Here is a 21,463-nt window from a genome sequence, read left to right as displayed (position 1 = left end):
TATAATAATAAATAAACGTTTGATAGAGAAGGCCCGTTTAAGTATCAATAAAAATTTTAATTAATTCTTAAAAAACCATTATACACATTTTAGCCGAGGCTCGAGCCTCTAATATGTAGTTTTATTCTCTTTGTCTATTTACCACACTTTTTTAAAATACTTGCTTACCGGGTTCCTCTAAAAATTTAGCAGTTATTTTGCTACCTTAAAAATGAATGTACTAACAAATAAAAACTAAAGTTATAAACCTAACCATCATACAAATTTTACCCGAGACTCGAGTAACATCACTGTGTTGTTTTTCTTGATTTATGTAAAAAAATTGTATCGTTTAAAAATACAGTACGTCTGTCGCAACCTTTAAGAAATGTGTGAACTATCAATAAAAACTAAACTGTACAAAAACACACCATTCTAAAATTATTCGATTTTTCAAAAAATACAGCAGGGTTGTTGCTACTTTGAAAAATGTGTGTACCATAACTAAAAACTAAATTTAGATTGTAATGTTTATACAAATTTTACCAGTGGATCAAAATCACTCAAAATATTTATCTCCATGGTCTTTTGTCACAAAACCTACTCATTAAAAAACTTGTGTAAATTTAAGAATTATATAATTTTATGCCTTTCTACATGTGTGTACTATCAACTAAAATTAAATTTTGAGTGTAACTCCATTATAAAAAGTTTACAAGAGGCTTTTATAGGTATTTATATGTGACTTTTTTGGTTTCGGTCTTTAAACTTTCTTCCTTTAACTCACTTAAGTATATTTTAAACATATATATCTAATAATAGGCGACCTATTTAATGTGTGAGAAATATAATTTAAAAATAAATTTAGAACACTAACCAAAACCAAATTTTACCAGAGGCTCAAAAAGCCTCTTATTTCGTTTTTTTATTATTTCGTGTTCTGAAACCTTTCTTATTAATATATACTTGGCTAACTACAAAAAATACAGCAGGTATTTTACTACCTTATAAATTTAGAGTTCCATCAATAAAAACTAAAGTTTTAGTTTAAACCATCATACACATTTAACCAGATGCTTGAATAGCCTCATTTGTAGTTTTTATGCTTTGTGTCAAAAATATATTTATTTAAAAAAAAAATTGGCAAATTCTAAAAATGAAGTATGGTCGCCGCTATTTTAAAAATAGTGTGTACTATCAAATAAAAATAAATTTAGAGTGCGAATCATAATACAATTTTTAACCAGAGTCTCGAATAGCCTCTAATGTGTAGTTTTATGCTCTTCGTCTATTTTCCTAACTTTATAAAAATACTTGGCCAACATCTAAAAATACAGCAGGTATTTCGCTACCTTAACAAAAATGTGTGAACTAACAAAATAAAACTAATGTTATAGATCTAACCATTTTACCAATTTTACCAGAGATTCGAGTAACATCATGTGCTTTTTTCATGCTTTCTGTAAAAAAACCTACCTTGTTAAAAATTATTGGATAACTTCTAAAAAAAACAGTAGGTCAGTCACACCCTTAAGAAATGTGTAAGCTATAAATAAAAACTAAAATAAGAGTGCAAACCATCATACATATTTAACCAGATGCTCAAATTGCCTCTAATGTGTTGTTTTTATGCTTTCTGGAAAAATCATATTTTTTTTAAAAATACTTGCCTATTTATATGTGATTTTTAATGTTAACAAACTTTCTTTCTCTAACTCAAATATTTAGCATTTAAACATATATTAAGTTATTGGCTACTTTCCTACACGTGTTAAATAAGATTTAAAACTAAATTTTTACACTTACCAATATAAACATTTTACTAGAGGCTGGAACAGCCTCCGAAGTATTGCTATTATGATTTCTCTCAAAAAAAAATATTTTTTATTAAAATTCATTATGAACTTCTAAAAATACAGCAGGTATTTCTCTACCTTAAAATAAATGTGAACTATAAATAAATACTATATTTAGAGTGCGAATTGTCAGCAGGTATTTTTATAGATTAAAAATTATGGGAACTATCACTAAAAACTAAATTTAGAGTGCGAGCCATTACAAACATTTTAACAGAGTCTCGAAAAGCATTAAATTTGTATTTTTTCTGTTTTCTGTCAAACAAACCTACAAATTTAAATATACTTGGCTAACATCTAAAAATACCACAGGTATTTTGATTCTTTAAAAAATATTTGTACTAACAATAAAACTAAATTTAGAGTGCAAGCCAACATAAACATTTTAACTGTAGCTCGAAAACCTTCTAATTTGTGTTTTTTATGCGTTCTGTCAAAAACCTACCTTATTAAAATAACTGGTATCTTCTAAAAATACAGCAGCTATGTCGCTACCTTAAAAAATGTGTATACTATGAATGCAAACCATCATACATATTTTACCAGAGGCTCGAATTGCCTCTATTGTTTTGTTTATATGCTTTCTGTCTAATAACCTACCATTTTAAATTCTTGGCTTATCTAAAATTACAGCACGTAATATGCTACCTTAAAAAAATTGTGTACTATCAATATAAAATAAATTTAGTGTGTGAGCCGTCATAAACATTTTAACAGAGGCTAAAAAAAGGAATCAAATTAGTTGTAAAGCTTTTTGTCAAAAAACCTAACATCTTAAAAAAAAATAATTTATTCTTAAAATACTGTAGAGTGGTACCTTAAAAAAGTGTGTATAATCAATAACTAAAATAAGAGTGAGATTCATTACATACATTTTACCAGAGGCTTGAATAGCCTCTAATGTTTAGTCTTTATGCTTTCTGTCTAACAACCTATCTTTTTAAAAATACTTGGCTAACATTTAAAAATACAGAAGGTATTTTTCTACATAAAAAATATATGTACTACCAATAAAACTAAATTTAGAGTGCGAGCCATTATAAATATTTTAATAGTGGCTCATAAAGCCTCAATTTGTATTTGTTTACTGTCAAAAAACCTACCTTCTTAAAAATAATTCGCTAATTAATTAAACACTGTAAGATTAGCATTAACTTAAAAAATGTTTAAACCATATGTGCAGATATAACACACTAATAATAATATGACGACAGACAACTGTTATGCGGGATTGGAGTGACCCAAACGTAAACAAACACCTCGTTTGTTTACAAACACAGGACTGACTGAATGGTAGATGATATTTGTCAATACACGAGTGCCTAACATTACTTAGCCCTGTTTGCCATAACTTTAAAATATTATCAAGGAGACTAACCTGTAATACAAATAAACAATATATGATTTTCAAATAAATTTTAATAATATTGATGAATTTGACGCAAAAACAATAACATAACATTGGACTTATACTTGACAATGGCTAAAGTTCTCAGAGACACAATGTGACTAGCAAAAATAAGAATGTTATTGAAACTGCAGGACGTTACGAAGGGCACCCGACTCGACAAAAGTCCATTTCACGTTCAGTCTCTATCGTTGGTATCCTACACAACACGTAGATGCCGCCTACACATTCAATAAGGGTGGGGTTTGCTCCGGGCTAAAACTCTGTCGATAGGCTATTTCTACCCCCAGGACCTCTGGGGGGACCGCGGACAGTTACTATTAGGAGGCACAGTCTCTGCGATAACGTCTCGTAGCAGGAATCACCGTGTAAGATGAGGGGAGTTTGCAGTTCAACAATGCGCTGGCGCCGACCCAAGGCGACCGCGCCTTACCTTGCGAATGCTGCGCTGGCTCCACAGTCTCCAGACTGCGTGAAGGCTGTCCCAGGAAGTGCGTTGAGATGCACCAGTAGGCACCACACACTTTTAGTCACCAGAGCACTCACACAGGCGAAGTTCCGGCGCGCGCGAAGTCGTTTCCCGGACCGCGGACGCGTTGATGAATTCGATAATTACCGTCCCAAATGTTGATAATACCGAACGTTCAACTTCAAATCGCGATTCCGCAGCCCGGAATCGCGGGTAGCGAAAATTTCTTAAGCGAAGCGATACGTGCTCCGACTCAGTGCAGCGGACCGACTCCTCGAGAAATCGCCAGGAGGCTCTTTTATACCTCCGCCGAGCGTCCCCAGCGGCCTCTCCTATTGGCTCGTTTTTAAGTTCAGTCGGTTGCCGATTGCCGCTAATTCTCCTGGCGCTGGCGCGCATGCGCCGTCACAATAGCACTTCAAAAGTCGAATATTTACCAATGCCGCGGACCATTGTTGACTAGGTCCCTTCAAACACAGTTTATATTGAATTAAATACGCCCTACTGACCATATATATTTATATGTGGGCCGTGTATCGGTACACATAAATAAAAACTAAATTTATAGTTCTAATATTCATACACATTTTACCAGAGGTTCGAATAGCGTCTTATGTGTTGTTTTTATGCCTTCTATCAAAAAAGCTACATTTTTTAAAATTCTTGGCTAACATCTAAAAATATAGCAAGTATGTAACTACCTCAAAAAATTTATGTTCAATCAATAAATATTAAATTAATATGTTTAAAAAAATAGTTTAACGTGACGTCATAACAAAACATTGATGAAATTAATTAATTCTTTTATGAATAAAATTGAAATATTTTTATTGAATTATCACTATTTTGAACAAATTTGAACAAATTAATTCAAATATGTTTATTACTTTAACGTAGAGATTATTTTAACTAAAGCTTTAATAATTTTTGCTTCCATACTGTGCTACATTGTAAAGGATATGACAATGAGAGAAAAAGTAGTATTCAAATGGGAGTGTTTCAAGTTTAATGTGCCTCGAACAAGTCAAATTGATGGTGGTTCTAATCGAGTGACAGAGAGAGATGCAGCGCAATCGTACAATGAGCGTAATGGAACACAGCATAACGGGACTATGTGCGTAACGGGACACTTTTACAAGCGTGCAGCCGGCGTTTATCGATTTATTAGACGTTGTCGCTCCAAAAACCCTCATACACCTTTTACCAGAGGCTTCAATAGTCACTAATGTGTTGTTTTTATGATAACTGTACAAAAAACTACCTTTCTAATAATTATTGGATCTTTCAAAAAATACAGTAGGGTTGTCGTAATTTGCTACATTAAAAATATATGTACTATCAATAGAATTTTTATTAATATTTAAAAAACCATCATACACATTTTACCAGAAGCTCAATTACTCTAATTTATTGTTTTTATTATTATTTTATATTTATCATAAAATATAGTGGATAATTGTAATATTCAGAAGGGTTATCACTACATTAAAAATGTAGGTATGTACTATCAATAAAAACTAAATTTTGAGTGCATACTACCATATACATTTTACCAGATTCTCGAAATGCCTTAAAATGTGTGTTTTTTTTAATAATCTATCAAAAAAACCCTCTTAAAAATATTAGATTATTTCTAAAATAAAATAGAGAAGGTAAAAAAATGTATGTACTATAATAAAAATATTACATTAATATTTAAAAACCGTCATATAAATTTTCCATGAGCTCGAATAGCCTCCAAAATGTTGTTTAATTTTCTCTGTCTAACAACTTAACTTGTTTAAAATACTTCGCTAACATCTAAAATTACAGCAGGTATTTCGCTGCCTTAAAAAATGTGTGTACTAACAATAAAAACTTAAGTTATAGATCTAACCATCATACAAATTTTACCAGAGATCGATTAACAGAACTGTGTTGATTACTTGACTTCTGTAAAAAATCCTACCTTCTTAAAATTTATTGGATATCTACTTAAAATACAGTAGGTCTTTCGTTACTTTAAGAAATGTATGTACTATCAATAAAAACCAAAATAAGAGTGCGTACCTCGTACCATCATACACATTTTACCAGATGCTCGAATTGCCTCTAATGTGTTTTTATGCTTACTGCATAACATCCTACCTTTTTTAAAAATACTTGACCAATATCTAAAATTACAGCAGGTACAAGGCTTTATTAAAAATTATGTGTACTATCAATAAAAACATTTTAATATTTAAAAAACAATGATTCGCATTTAACCATACGCTTAAATAGACACTAAGTATTGTTTATATGATTGCTGTTAAAAACATACCTTCTTAAAAATTATTGGATAATTCAAATATTCAGTAGGGTTATCACCACACTAAAAATGTACGTACTATTAATAAAATGAAAATTTTGAGTGCAAAATAACATATACATTTCACCAGAGCCTTCAAATGTGTTATTTTAATAATTCTATCAATAAAATTTCCTTTTCAAAATTAGTTGATTATTTCTAAAAAAAAAATACCGGAGGTTTGTCGCTACCTTAAAAATTATGTGCTCTCTCAATAAAATCTTAATTAAGATTGAAGCCATCATACACATTTAAGCAGAGGCTCGAATAGCATATAATGTGTAGTTATTATGATTTCTGGAAAAATCCAATCTTTAAAAACTCTTGGCTTACTTCTTAAAATACAGCAGGAGGTTTGCTACATTAAAAAATATATATACTAGAAATAAATAGTGCGAACCATCACTCTAATTTACGAGAGGGTCTCAATCACAAAAAATAATTCAATGGTCTAATGCAAATCCTCCGCATTAATTTAAACTATGTGACTTTAAAAATTACATAAGACTAGCTGACCCGGCGAACTTCGTACCGCCTTAGCGTAGCAATGATGCACTTTATTTTGTATAGCTGACCTATCTTAGGTATGAGTACCTATTCAATTTGAATCACTATAACTGAAAAGGACCTTACTAATTTAATTAAATAAAAAACAAAATATATATTGTCAAAATAGTGTTTATTCCATAGGATTCAATAATTCCACTAATGTTTTTACAAATTGCTATTGAACAACTTGGCATTTTTAAGTAAACAATGAGCTCAATACCACGCGCGCTCTATAAATCAACTAATAGTCTCTGTACCCCTCACTGCTTCTCTCTACTCTAATGCTTTTTGATAAACTATATTTTTAGTTTTATGTTCCGGCGCGTAAATAAATAATGTTGATGGTTTTCCGACACGGGAACAGGCGACATATAATTGGCCATGTGAAAAACATGGATTATCTAGGTTGATGCCACATACACTTAGCGACTGCCCTTGCGATTTATTTATTGACATTGCAAATGCAAGCCGCACTGGAAACTGTAAACGCTTAAAGCTGAATGTCATAAGGTTACTTTAGAAATATTTATATTGTACAAAGTGTTGGGTTAGTTTGGAAATAATTTTATATATGGTGGTTCAGTATTCTTAAATTTTCTAATTTTCCGTTAAATTTTTTCTTTCATAAGAACCTTCTCGTGACAATAACAAACACAACAAAAAAAGAATTAGTGAAATCGGTTCAGTCATTTACGCGTGATGGCGTGACCAAGGGAAATAGGAATTCATTATTCTTAAATTTTCTAATCTTCCACACAATTTTCTTAATTTTTTCTTTCATAAGAACCTTCTCCTGACCATAGCAAACACAACCAAAAAAAAAAATTAGTGAAATCGGTCCAGCCGTTCACGCGTGATGCCGTGACCAAGGAAACCGGGTTTCATTTTTATATATATAGATAATTCGATACCTTCATACATTTGTGTATTATCAAATAAAATAAATTTAGAGCGCGAACCATAATAAAAATGTTACAAGAGGCTCGAATACTCTAATATGTTGTTATTATGATTTCTAACAACCTAACTTTTAAAAATACTTGGCTGACATCTGTAAAACACAATGGTTGGTTAAAAACGTTTTTGAATTTTCAACATTACTTTTAAATAACCGTACCGATTGTGCTGAAAAACGGTGGACGATCGTTAAATTACATAATATTAATAATTCAAACGACGAAAATATGATTGAAAAGTCAAATCGATGGTTGTTCTAATCGAGTGGAAGAGAGATGCCACTCATGCGTACAATGAGCATGAAGAGAGATGCCACGCATGCGTACGATGAGCAAAAAGGACACATCCGTAGTGGGACACTTTTTCGTGCGTGCAGCCGGCGTTCATCGATTTATTAGACGTCACGTCAAAAAATAAGAGTGCGATTCATCACATACATTTTACCAGAGGCTTGAATAGCCTCTAATGTTTGGTCTTTATGCTTTCTGTCTAACAACCTATCTTTTTTAAAAAAAAACTTAGCTAACATATAAATACACAGAAGGTATTTTTTACATAAAATATATATGTACCACCAATAAAACTAAATTTAGAGTGCGAGCCATCATACACATTTTAACAGCGGCTCATAGAGCCTCAAATTAGTGGTATTTTAATTATGGTAAAAAAAAAAACCTACCTTCGTTCGTGTTGATAAGGACGTGCGGCCTCTGTAGCGCGATCGCGGCAGACTGATACGAGCGACGGATCAGGACGTCGATGACAGGGCGCGAGCAGGTAGGGAGGACCGCCTCCCCTCACCTCCGAGTCAGTGTCCCCTGCTCGCACGCCTCCTGTCCCGCGGAAGCCCGGTGATGCGTGCGCGGCCGTGCGCGACTGTCTGTGCCTTCTGTGACGTCACTCTGCGCCGAGCAGCTGTCCCGCGGTTGCTGCGCGCCGTTCCCGCGGTGCCGAGTCGTAACTGATCGCGGTGAGACGCCGTGTAACTAATCCCGGCCGTATCTCGTCTTGCCGACGTTATCACATCGCGGCGAAACCGATCCTCGTGTCTCCCGTCGCTATCTCCCGGCGCCGTATCCCGTCGCTATCTCCCGGCGTCGTCTCCCGTGACCTCCTGGCGCGCCGGCTTCCGCTGCCGCCTTGGCGTGAGACTGTCGCGTTGAAGTTATGAAAATAAAATAGAATTTTGTGAAATGCAAATGTTCTTTAGTGAATAGTCCCGGATTGTTATAAAAGTCACAAAAACTAAATGCCACTTGCCGGCCTTAGAAATCACTCGTGCTAAATTAATTTTGATGTACTTAGAAATTTGAAAGACGTTCGAAAGTTCGTTTTTCAAAAGCCACACTAGTTTCGCGCCACTCCCGCTGCCTGTCTAAGTTTTTTAAGTAGTTATTAATTTGAAAAGTGACCTCAGGGGTTTTAACGGGGGTTCGGCCTCGTGGCTGCAGGCAGGAGCGCGTCGTAAATCGAAACCTACCCGGGCTGTTCAGGCCACCTAGGACGCCTTAATACAAATAATAAACTGGTTAACACGACACTGCAATTTATTGAGAACCGATACACACGCTGGTCCAAGTACTGGCCGCGTCTGTTGTCTGACCGTCGCGGCACGCGAGTCGCTATGCGTAGATTATACGCGCGGCCAGGATAGGTTGCAAAGTGGTATGTGCGGACTTATACAGTGGCCAATTATCAACGTGAAAAATGCGGTGGATAGTCACGGAGCTACTCTGCTGCACTAGCTTATGCAAATATGGACGTTAACGTGTAAAACAGCACATACAACTGAATGTTCAAAGTTATTTGCAATCTAACCTGTGGCAAAAAATTAGAGTCTCGAAAAGTACGTAGGCCCGGTTAGATGAAAACATACACGTTACAGTCACTTATGAAGCAGTTATTACGTGGTTAGATTGCATGTTACAAGTTACACATTTAAATACGATGAAAGTTAGATACGTAAATTAACGAGTAAGAACTCGACAACGTGGCTGGCTGAGAGCCTTCGACGATAACGATTACTTGGCTTTGAAGATGTAAAAACTGCGTAACTCAATTACGCTGTCCTTAAACTCTGGACATGAAAATTACGTAATAAATGCAAAACTCCCTGTTGGGATAAAATGATTAGGTAATGAGTCGCACGAAATATCGTGCGACTGAGTGGGGTCAGCGCAGAGCTGGTAAAAGGATTTGAAGAACTTACACTATTGCTGAGACTTGTATGAGGCGCGAAATCTGAAGGCTCTGCGTGCGCGAAGCTACCGACCCCTGCAAGTCCCTGATGGCAACTGAGCGCGAGGGCGCCCTGCGACCTCGCGCCTAGACACGTGAAGCGCGGGAAAATAGCTCCGACCAGTTTCGAACTTAAGAGACATATTTCACAATATATGATTATTGAACAATTGGACATAATTTCCCTTGAATTAATTCTCTTTCAATTGTTATTAATTTGGTTGTTTTTGATTTAAAAGAATAATTACCAATTTAGTTTAGCGCATTGCCACACCCGGCCGGGCGCTGTAATCGACTTAGTGTTCGTCGTGGTGCACTTACACTCACTAGGCAGACATCACGCTCGGGCGTGTTCGATGCACTTAAGAGTAAGTGTTGTGACATAACGGCCTTTGCGGACCAGAGGGAGCACCGGCGGTTCGCGTCAACTTTCAAACTTTAATACCTAATTCCTTGTTTCCAACTTTAAACATTACGTTCTTCACATGCAATCTTTCATACAACCTCCCCCCCCCCCCCCCCCGAAACTTAAATTTAAAACATTCTTTATTAGTGTTCGCCTAAATTTTGAAAGGAACTCCTGTGCAATTACTCATCAGAAATAGCTCTTTATGACCAAGAGACAGTAATTAAATACACAAAAAAACTTAATAACTTCAGGTAGAGAGCTATAATATGCCACAACTAAACAATAATCTCTTGGGAGGTTTTAGTCAGCAGGGCCATTGAGAGAATTTGTGGGCCCCTGGGCAGCTGAGCTGGGGTAGTAGGCCCCCTTCCTTTTTTTTTTTGCATACCACGACTACGTAGGCCTATACCATAAATATATATGGTATCGTAAAATTGCATTCTTCATTTGAACATACATAACGATTTCCTAGCTACGCAAAAAAAAGAAGAGAGCATTTGCTTGTATTATCTGAGTGCACTTTTACATTGTTAATCCCATCAAAATACAAATAATAATTAATTTTGATGTATGTGTTGCTAAAAAAAAAAAAAAAAAAAAAATGGTAAACAGAAATTGCATTATTATATGAGTGTTTAAAATACATAAGTATAATAATTTATTCAGAAAGTAAATATTATTAAAATAATGTAAAGTAATAATCAATTTTATTACTTCGAAAACATCAAACACACTGAACTACGTTCATTACATTGAAAAATTTGTAATACATATTAATTATTTATAACGTTCCAGGGACGTCGCAACGTTTTCATTAGTGGGGGGCCGAACAGATGTATCACACTTACCTGTCATAGAGCGGGGGGTCCGGGGGCCCTCCCCTGGAAAAATTTGGAATTTTAGATGCAAAATTGTGCTATTTAATGAGTTTCCGAACCAAAATATTAAATATACCATTCCAAGAATTTGATGGCGTAGTATGTATTAAATACTACTCTGACAGTAGATGTAGTACAATTTAAATAAAATACCATCTAGGAATTTTCAATCATTTAACAGTATATTGACAATCATAAATTTTATTTTCTAATCAATGTGATCACCAATGCAACATTTGTAACTACAGGTTGAGAAAAATACTACTACGACCAAACATTTATTCCGGGAAAAGGAGGGGGGCGAAATGCTACTCTCGCCCCCCCATGCATAACAGCATGGGGGCGACTCGCCCCTGCTGTCCCCCCTGTTCCGATGTCCCTGTAACGTTCCCATTTCTGCTACTAAGCAAGTATTTTGGTGTGAACTGAATGTTACAAGTACCTACTGCTCGGTTAGGTTATTGGTTATCGACTGTAGTTTTAGGAACACACAAAACAATTATATATATAGTACAAGATGTTTTAATAGCAGGGGGAAAATGTTTTTCCAGCCATTTTTTTTCCACTTCCCAGCCGGGCGCCCGAGCATTTGCCCCTTTTGCCCCCCCCCCCCCCCCCCCCCCTCTCTCGGCGGCCCTGATAGTCAGTATGTATCTTTAGTTCATCTGTAACCAAAAGGTATTCACAAAATTAAATTAACTGAAAACCCTTGGACACTTCATGGCACCTAAAACAAAATGTGTCTTGCATACTATTTGAATTCCTTTTTAAATTTTGGCACTTATACAAAAACCTGAGCCAATACTTATATTTATGCTGCAATATATTTCCTTCACTTTAAAGCCCAAAAACAAAAGACAGAAACAAAACAAATCATCAGTAGCTTGCCACATTATATACTCTCAGTTTGAAACAATGCAATTAGTAGTCAAAACTGTGGCACATTCGATACCATTTTAACAAAACATACACATAACACTGACCACAAGAGAAATATTTTAAGTGAATTACATACTTATAAATTTATTTATTTATTTTGTGGTGTTATTAATTGAATGTTAAATCACATACATGAACATATATAATCAACAAAAACAAAAAAAAATTGATCACAAAACTGGATGTGGTTAGCCCCAGGTGGAGCAATATTTCAACTACTATTACTGCTTATTAAGTGATACAAGTAAAGTTTACAACGTAGACCAAGCCACTGGTATGCAAGTGTTCATAATTGATTTTCGTAGCAAGTTTAAGGAATTTACCTGCAACAAAATAATCAGTGTAATTAACACTGTGATTAAAGATGCTATGCTCGACAACAAATTATATATCAGGATCATGTTGTACTGTTTTTCAGAAGACCTGAGTTAAGAAGTGTTATATGCAAGAAAACATAAGCATAAACCAATAACACATTGTTTTTTAATGATAATTTTCAAATAAATGTTACCCTGAAATAAGATTTAATGATTTTTTGATTGGTATGCTTCATATATTGAAAAATTAATCATCAGAGTACATCTTCCCACATTATCTGTAAGTTAATGCCTCTCATCACCAGGATCACAAAAACTCTCTCTCTGTAAAGCAGAATGACATTCTTCCAAACAATCACAATTTCTATAGTTGACTTCAGACAATTTTTGTTTTTATAGCTGAAATTTTATTGTTAAAAATATTATGTTGGGCATGTAAAAATGCCTCGGCAAGAAATTGTGTTATATGTATACAGGAAATGAGAAATTTCATGTTGTTACAGTAAGGAAATTATAAAGCATAATGGTTTATAGTAAATTATTATAGGACCACGAGATACAAATAAAACTCAGTGTACTTTAAACAATACAAGTTTGTTCCACACTTGTCTTTTGCTCTCAGACTTATCTACTGACCTTTTGCAAATGTAATGGACTCTAACTTCAAAATATTTTTGTGAAATGGCGCGAATTAAATGAAGACGATGGTCATTTAATGGTTCTTGGTCATTGCAATGTTCATTTAGGCTAGCAAAGATCCAACTCCTTGAGATTACATAAGTGTTCATTAAAAAACACACAAGTCTAGCCACAGTAAATTTCTTTAAAAGAAATTTCCCACCGCTCTATGCAAGTGCAGTTCGGATCACCTTCTTGCATGTCTCACATATTGCAATGACATCTCGTGATGGGAACAGTAATCCACCCCTGTCTTTTTGCATGATAAGTGAATGAAGCAGGTTTTCAGAGTTTCCTGACAGTGAGCTAAGGTAGTTTTCACATTTTAAGACCACGTTCAAGTGACGAACTACAAAGCCAGCAATGTAAGTAATAATATGATGGGCATATTCTGTAATTTCCTGAAGATTGAACGAATAAACATGATCTGATTCATCCTCTATTATCAAGATGTTGGCATTTTCTTCAGAGTACAAGTATGCTGTAGTAGTTGTCAAATTTATTGTGTTGGCTGAAGAGCAATTTAATATGGTTATTTCCTCCAGTGGTATGGCATTTCCTGTTGTTGTTGGCTTGAGTTCCATATGAACTAAACACTTCTTATAAGCGGATTTGAACTGCCTCACTGTTGGATTGTTGTTGAATCCACCATGCATTCTGATATTACCAAAAAAAAATTCAATGTGGTCTTGCGAAAATTTATAAGTTGGTATGTATTTCAAAAGTGGCTCACTGGTAGTACATAAATCACTGTAGCAAATTTGGTAAATGGAGGGGTATATAAGGCCGGCCCTTGGGCAGTCGGTGCCCTCGAGGCACCACTGGCAGCCGAGCCCCACTCACCGCGCCATCAACCGCTCACCGCGCCTTCATCGGCAGCCGAGCCTGCCAGCCAAGAGCAGAAGACCGACAACCGAGTCCGCGAGTTAGTGTGTATCGGGAGGCTGTCGGTACCAACCGCGAGTGTGCGAAATAAAACTTGTACTGCATATCGGAGAGTGTTCTTTCGGGGTAAGGGCGAACCTCGGGGACCTATCCAACCAGCCAGCCAGCCAGTCCGCCAGCCAGCCAGTCCGCCAGCCAGCCAGCAAGCAGGTCAGCCCTACTACTGGGAGACCGCAGAGCCAAACCAGCCGCAGCCCGTAAGTAGGCATCAGACGAGGGACACTGGGAGCTACTTTCAGGGCATCCCAAGGTGAAGGAGAATCCTACCTACCCCTCTCAGGAACCTCCAGCCAGAAGTTACTCGTGCCAGTCAGGCCGCTCCCTTCTTATTCAGGCAGCACAGTAAAGATTGGACGCAGGGAGGGGACTCGCTCCAGCAAGAAGCAACCCTCACCTCGCGACAATTAGTGGCGCCCAACGTGGGGCCAATCCCTTCTCACTCAGGCAGCAAACTAAAAGATTGACGCTTAAGGCCATTCTGGAAGAGCCAGAGAAGAGCCACGTGACAGGTTGATTGTGCAAAAGCCACTTATTGTAAGTGATAACAAACAGAATATTGTACAAGTAATGGGGAAAAAGAGGGATAGTACATAACGTAGTAGTTATCAACATTAGGAATGACTGACACCATCAATCTGACGTCTGGTTACAAAATTACACTTTATAATGCATGTTTCAATCATATTTGATTAATACTACACCCAATTCAGACTGAACATTTATATGCATTAGTTGAATTCTATCTCATTCTGTATAATTTTAAATAATTAACATTTATGTGATAGAATCTTCAAACCCAAACCATAAAGGTGAATACTAATTGGCATATCTCAATAAACTTCTTAATTTAGAGGCAAATTTGTTAAACATTAATCTCACAGCAGATGATTATATTTTGTTTCTCATCCTCACTAAACATACGTATTTGCATTCTTTGTATATTTCAGAAGACCCAGCTTCAGACAGTTCTTGTGAGGATGTTGCTCCTACTCTTCAGCCTCGATGCTCTACTACAGCTGCTAATTCACACAAAACCTTTATTTTGTATTTGGGTGTATAATTTTCAAGAGTCAATTGCATGCCAAATAACATAGGTATATTATTATTAAGTAATATATTACATACAAAGCAGACAATTGTATTGTTGCTTTAAGAATTTCATGTTTGTATTAACTATGGTAATTAAAACCCAACAACTTATTCGTAGCAGATGTAGTATTTTTTAGAGATGGGTCGAGTTTTGGTTTATCGAGTCGAGCCGAGCCGAGTTGGGTCAGATTGACTCGACTCGAAAACCGAGTCACATATTTTATCAAGTTCGAGACTCGAAACACGTTTCGAGTTAAGTACCAGCATCGTGACATTATAGCACTTTATTATAGGTTGTCTTAACGTTTTCGCTTAGTCATTAATACAGTAAGAAATGATAATGACCTTTAAACAAAACAAATCCCGTGCAAACCTAACCTTGCCCGCTACCGTGCTACGGCGCTACAATAGGTACAAGTGCAACCAAACCTAGGCCTACCTTCATTTATGAACGTGACGTCGTAACGTGATTTTGTCGATAGTGGCGACAGTTTATAGGACAAAATTATGTCACATGACCATTTTATATAAAAAAAAAAGCTTGGAAAACAGCGTGCACTGTTTTCATTTTGTTTTTCATCCTGTGTTTACTTCAAATACGGTACCGCATTTGTTTACAAAATACGTCAATGGATTTTCACTGAAGAAAAATTTGTTGCAAAACGCACATATATTAATAATCATCACGTTTATCGTGGCCTGTTTATAACTCGTATAAACAAGAGATTTTCGTAACCTAAAAATAAAATCATAAAATAATTATATTGTAATATTTAGTAAATAACACCAAGCCGTGATGCGTGAAAATGTCTGCGTGTTAGGCCAGCCACCCTTGCATTTTGGAACTAAATTTAGTAGAGGTGTAAAAGTAACGAAAAAATGTGTACCCGTATGTATTCGTTACTATAACAATCAGTACTCGTTACTTTCGTATCGTTACTCGTTACTTCTGATACCGCATAACATGGCACATGCTATGTTATGTAACAGCAACGAATCGAGTCGTATTTCGTACGCGTACAGTATGACGTCGCGTAAATAAAAATAAATCGAATATAAACAATTAAAAATATTTGATAATTAACAGCTTTTGTTAACCAAGAAACAATTAAATCTCATTAGAGCGGCTTTATTATAATATATCTTTTAATATAAGAACATAAAACGTGAAAATACTCGATAATAAAAAACAAAAACATACATATTTATAATTTGTAAAAAATACTTTCTTACGTTGTTTCTGTTCGAATCTAAAACTTTGTCTACACACACAATACCTTTAATAAACAGTAAAAAACTTGGACGACGAATTTCCAAATTATACTTTTAATAATAAACAAACATCGTTCTTTGTAACGAATAAGCGCGCGCATGCGTAAAACATACGAAAGATGCGAGTAACGAAATGCATTTGTGTGTAACTTTTCGTTACTCGTTACTAGATGCCGCACCCGTTACTTAGTAACGAATACATACGGTTTGCTACAGCTCTAAAATTTAGCTGTGCTCCGCTACGCAGCGCTGCGTGTCAATAACGTTTAGGATAAAATTACTTTATTTTTGTTTGAATAAAATATAATAATAACAACGCTCATGCATTTTTATTTGGCAATCAGTTACTGATCACCAAATCAAATGCATGAAATATTTATTTAAAAACATATTGATATTCTTGTAGTTGTAACAAGTTCCGGGTGAATAATCTTGCCGCGGAAAGTGTATTTACATTGAGAATGTGACAATGTGACAAGGCCTACATCCCTTGAGCTGTTTGTTCATGTGGGGATCTGCCGGTGAATCGGGAAAAAAAAGTTACGTAACTCGGGAAGCCTTATTTCCACAGAAGAAAGAGCCAAACTCCCGATCGTACATCTTCGTTTTCTTTTTGTTCATTGTAAATAAAAATGGCGGTGTTGATAAAAGGAAATATCATAAACAAGGCAACAGTATTTATTTGTACGCCGCCATATTTTTCGTTTGCAGTGTGTCCGTGAATGTTTATTTTGGACAACTCATGATAATTATGGTCAATTAGGTTAGATTCGCTACATTATAAATACTTTAAAACATTGTGGACGGTTGATATGGTTAGGATAGCTACATTAAAGATACTGTGAAATCATGTTGAAATAAAGCTTAGTTTTTTATATTTAAATAACAATGATTTGAATTAATCATTTAAAATATTTAAATAACATAATGATTTGCTAATTAATCATTTAAAATATTTAAATAATGCAGATGCATCTTGGATACACAATTTTTATATTAATGGGTGTAGTAATATTTTATTTATCATATTCGATGCAAAAAATTATAATATTATGAAACTCGAACTGACTCGACCTCTTCAAAAATTATGTGACTCGAACTCGACTCGACTCGAAATATGAATTGCTAAACTCGGCTCGACTCGACTCGAAGCCAAAAAACCTCAACTCGTCCATCTCTAGTATTTTTCATATATTATTTTTCATCACACACGCATGAGTCATCAACTTACCTACCCAGTGGCCATAACGATGTTTCACTTTACGTAAAGTTGGTGAATGAAGCATTGTTAAATACATGCAACAATGTTAACACCATTAAGAGAAAATGGAGGTAATTCATATGGTTTAGGTCCTGACCTTCATACCGAAGTTAAACTATTTATCTTTGCCCCAAGTTTTGAATGTTAGTTTTTAACCTTTTGTATCCTCTGTGTGAATGATGGTTGGTTATGTTCAGATCTGTTTTAACGAATGACAAGATTAGGATAGTGTGTTAATGTACTAGTTATGTAACAAAGTGAACACTTCGCCAACTAATTTCAGGAGCTGTGCGGATTGCTGCACCTACGGCAACCGAGAGAGATATCTGTGTGATAATCTCAAACTGGATGAAGCATGCAAAAACCCGACAAGAAAGAAGTAGGTAAGAAATTTTTTTGGAGTTATTTGGTTTTATGCAATGCCAACTATACCTAACCCAAAATTTTTGGTCTACATACATTTTTTTAGAGATTGCTTTCTGAAGAATAAATGCATCTAGGGTAACCTGGTTCCACAAATTAATGTTCCAAACCTCTGAAGTAGCAGCTATCAATTTCTGGTATATCTGATAAAAATTAAGTTGTTCCCTGCTCATTTTTTGTTCAAACTTACAGTAATACGGTATAGTTTTTGCTTTTAGAAAACAAGTTCGTATGTACATACCGCCAAACCCCTGTACACAAACATGTACTTGATGAAACTAAGATTTTCCATTTTTAAATTACTCGGAACGTTATTCCAGGAATTAATAATAGGGCGCCAGAGGTAATCAAGAAGTAACAACAAAATAACACTATCAAGACTTATTTTTATTGTTTTAACCAAAATGAGAAACCTTGAGTCATGGAAGTAATAAACAAACAAACAAATATTAAATACAGTCTATGGGATGTCGTAGATAACCTAACTCTTGAATAAAATAAAATAAAATAAATAAAGTTCCTGAAATTGTTCACTGAGTATAAAGTTTTGGGGTTTTGCTCCGGCTTGCTCGAGCATGAAACGGCTAACCTAAAGACTTCTGGACTTGTGTACATATATTTTGTGCTAATGTGAGTAAATTTGCCGATAATCGCCGAAAGTCAGTATTCAACTAATTTGATGATAATCCAAAGTTTATACAATTACAGTTCGCATACGTTGACGGTAAAATTTACGTCAATTTTATTATATAGCGATGATGCAGACCATACCTTAACTCTGGATAATTAAGGTCGTTCGTAAAATACGTCGTCACTCACGTGAATTGAATGCGATTCTTCTGCATTCAATTACAGGGCGTCAATTAATATTGCCCAGTATTTTGACGTAATTTCCAGACCAATAACGCCGAAATTAGCATCGCCACGAATAAAATATTCCCAGAGGGAATACACTACCACACGCACTAAATGGCGTCATTTTCCACTTTTTTCCTTCTCTCTTGCCGAAATTAAATTGTTAATTGAAAAGGGCCAATCACGGCCGCGACACGTTAGCGTCCTTTTTAATTAGGCCAATGAAATGTCAATATTACTCAAGCATAGGCTCGTTAAAGCTGTTCCAAACGCCGCGCGATTATTTATTTTAGCAGTTGTCATGACGACGCAGCACGAGCTGCGCGTGCCGCCATGCGTGAAACAATTAAAACACTGCCGAAAGTATCGGGAAGCGGTATTAAGGGGACCGGGAATGCCCTATCTTGACAGTGTTAAAATTAGCATCTTAATGTCCCATTTTCTGAGGATCCTTTTGTCACAGCATGTTGAAATTTTTTTTACGTATTCATGAAGCCTTATTTATGGAATAGACATAAGGAAATTGTATTGTGTTGTGGTATAATTGGGGGGGGGGGGGGGGGGAAATATTTAGCATTTAAAATTTTTTTTACAAAATTTTATCAAAATTTTTTGCAATAACATTTTTTCTAATTAATTTAGAAAAATAATTTTGTGTTAAAAGTCGCATAATCATACTAGCAATTTATGTTCCAAGTTTCATTATTCTATCTCGAATAGTTCCTGAGAAAAAGGGGCATTTGCAGAGATGATAAATACAGTAATTACAATTTTCTCAGTGTTAGGTACATTATTTATTGCTTTAGATATTAATATACATATGATGTGTGTTTTGTATACTGTATATAGCAGTTGCATCAAGTTTTTAGCTTGCTACCAACTTGCATGCCATTCTGTGAAAACTGCATTTAAGAAGTCGTATCTTTTAATAGATATAAAAGAACTTTGTATAGTTAGATTTTTTGTGATTGAGTAGTATTTTTATAGTTAATTTGTGATAGTCATTGTTGTAGCCAATTCCATGGTTGACCTGCTAATTGGGTGCTCCACTTGAGGAAATCAAGATGTTATAACTATGCAGTGTTTTATAGTTTCTGAAAAATTGGTTTCACCAGAAGACCTGGTAATCCCAGCAATATTTTTAGCCTCATTTGCAAGGGATCGTGTTCTAACATATTATTTTTTGTTTGGGCCAAATTTTTAGTTTATCATTTTTAAAAAAATTTTCCCTGCAAAAGTTTAACTTAAGTAATTATGGTATGCCAATTCAAACACTGGCAGTTCATTATAATAGGAGCAACCATACCCTGACCCATAGGCGTGCCTACAGGGGGGCCAGGTGGGCCATGGCCCCCCTAATGTAATCACTCAGATCTGCATTTTCTCTAATGCGTTCGTTAATATTTGTATATTCCTGGCACTGTGACACTCAAACTGTTTTTCAGTGTTGCAGCGTGCTAATTAACAATATTTTTAAACATTTTATCGTTCTGGAAATACAGCCACCTTTGTTTATTTAAAACAAGAGGTCCCTTAAAATGGCCAAGCAAAAAAATATATATATATAAAGAGGTTTGTTAAATTTCTATTGTCTGAATTGCTGTGTTTGCATTCACTAAAAAGAAGTTCATTTCAAGGCAGATCTGGACCAAGCTATTGGGAAATTTGAGGGGGAGGGAAAATGTGTAAGTACCCTTTAAACATTGTCTATGGAAAAAAAAAAACATATTTTCAAGATTGTTAAAACTATACGGATATAAATATTAATTAGTAAACATATCTCGTTGATACTGCACAAAAATATAAACACGGCAATGAGTGAATGTATTTAGGCTATTTAACATTCTAAATTCAGCTTCTGATTTAAAAATTTAGCAGGGCCCCCCCTAATGGAAATTCTGGGCATGCCTATGCCCTGACCTTAAAGTAGTAGAAGAGCTGTAATTTTAATTTACTTCCAGTAAAACAATTTTTGTTTATACTAAATATGCGATAATTTAATTTCAGATAGTTAGTAAATCATAGTGATTGAAATATTAACTTGTAATTTAATTACGAAGTACTCTAAAGAATGATCAGTATACCAACGTGATGATAAATTTCAAACATCCAGTCACTTGTCTGCATATGGTGTATGTATAACTAAACATAATTGAAAATTAATTCCATAAAATTATTGCAGACTAGGGTTTAGAATTTTTCCACCATTTAATTTAAACACGAAAAACATTTATTTTGAACTGCATCATTATATTGTTGTTGAAAAACAGCTGTTACCTTCCTGCAATTTACATTGCTTTTCTGTAGTTCCAGTCACTATTTTTTTTTTTTTATACACACACACACACGTGTCTAATTTAGATAAGATGGAAAAGTCATTCATAGGTGCTATGTAGTCATTTTCAGTGCTCATTGTTGGTTACTATGGAATGAAACTGTTCAAAGTGGTATAATAATACACTGTCTCTGCATTGTACAGAGTATAAAAATGGCCGGATTTGAAGATGTGAATTGGTTTATAAAATTATGATATTAAGTTGTGAAAGATTTTTAATGAAATTCTGACTTTGTGACTTTTTTTGTTAATCTTTACAGTGAAATTCTTTCTTGCA

At 35.0% G+C, this 21,463-nt stretch overlaps 1 protein-coding gene across 10 annotated transcripts in view; it reads left to right on the top strand.

The window, feature by feature from the left end:
* Window positions 1–21,463, top strand: part of LOC134537110 (F-box/LRR-repeat protein 20-like) — an 80,337-nt gene that overhangs the window by 30,996 nt on the left and 27,878 nt on the right. For 2 of the 10 annotated variants that reach the window (XM_063377405.1, XM_063377403.1), the window contains exons 5-6: window positions 14,023–14,148; window positions 17,857–17,952. The exons of 3 other annotated variants lie outside the window; for them this stretch is intronic. In XM_063377405.1, coding sequence (XP_063233475.1) covers window positions 14,023–14,148; window positions 17,857–17,907 — 177 coding nt within the window. In that variant the 3' untranslated portion in view covers window positions 17,908–17,952. Of the gene's footprint in view, window positions 1–14,022; window positions 21,458–21,463 lie in introns of those variants that run through there. 5 more of the 10 variants (XM_063377404.1, XM_063377402.1, XM_063377410.1 and 2 more) reach the window with 4 other exon arrangements.

Source organism: Bacillus rossius, chromosome 11 (genome assembly GCF_032445375.1).
Source record: "Bacillus rossius redtenbacheri isolate Brsri chromosome 11, Brsri_v3, whole genome shotgun sequence".
NCBI classification, from domain to species: domain Eukaryota; kingdom Metazoa; phylum Arthropoda; class Insecta; order Phasmatodea; family Bacillidae; genus Bacillus; species Bacillus rossius.
The sequence above is the reverse complement of the archived record's forward strand: the minus strand, read 5'-3'. Positions and strand labels throughout refer to the sequence as shown.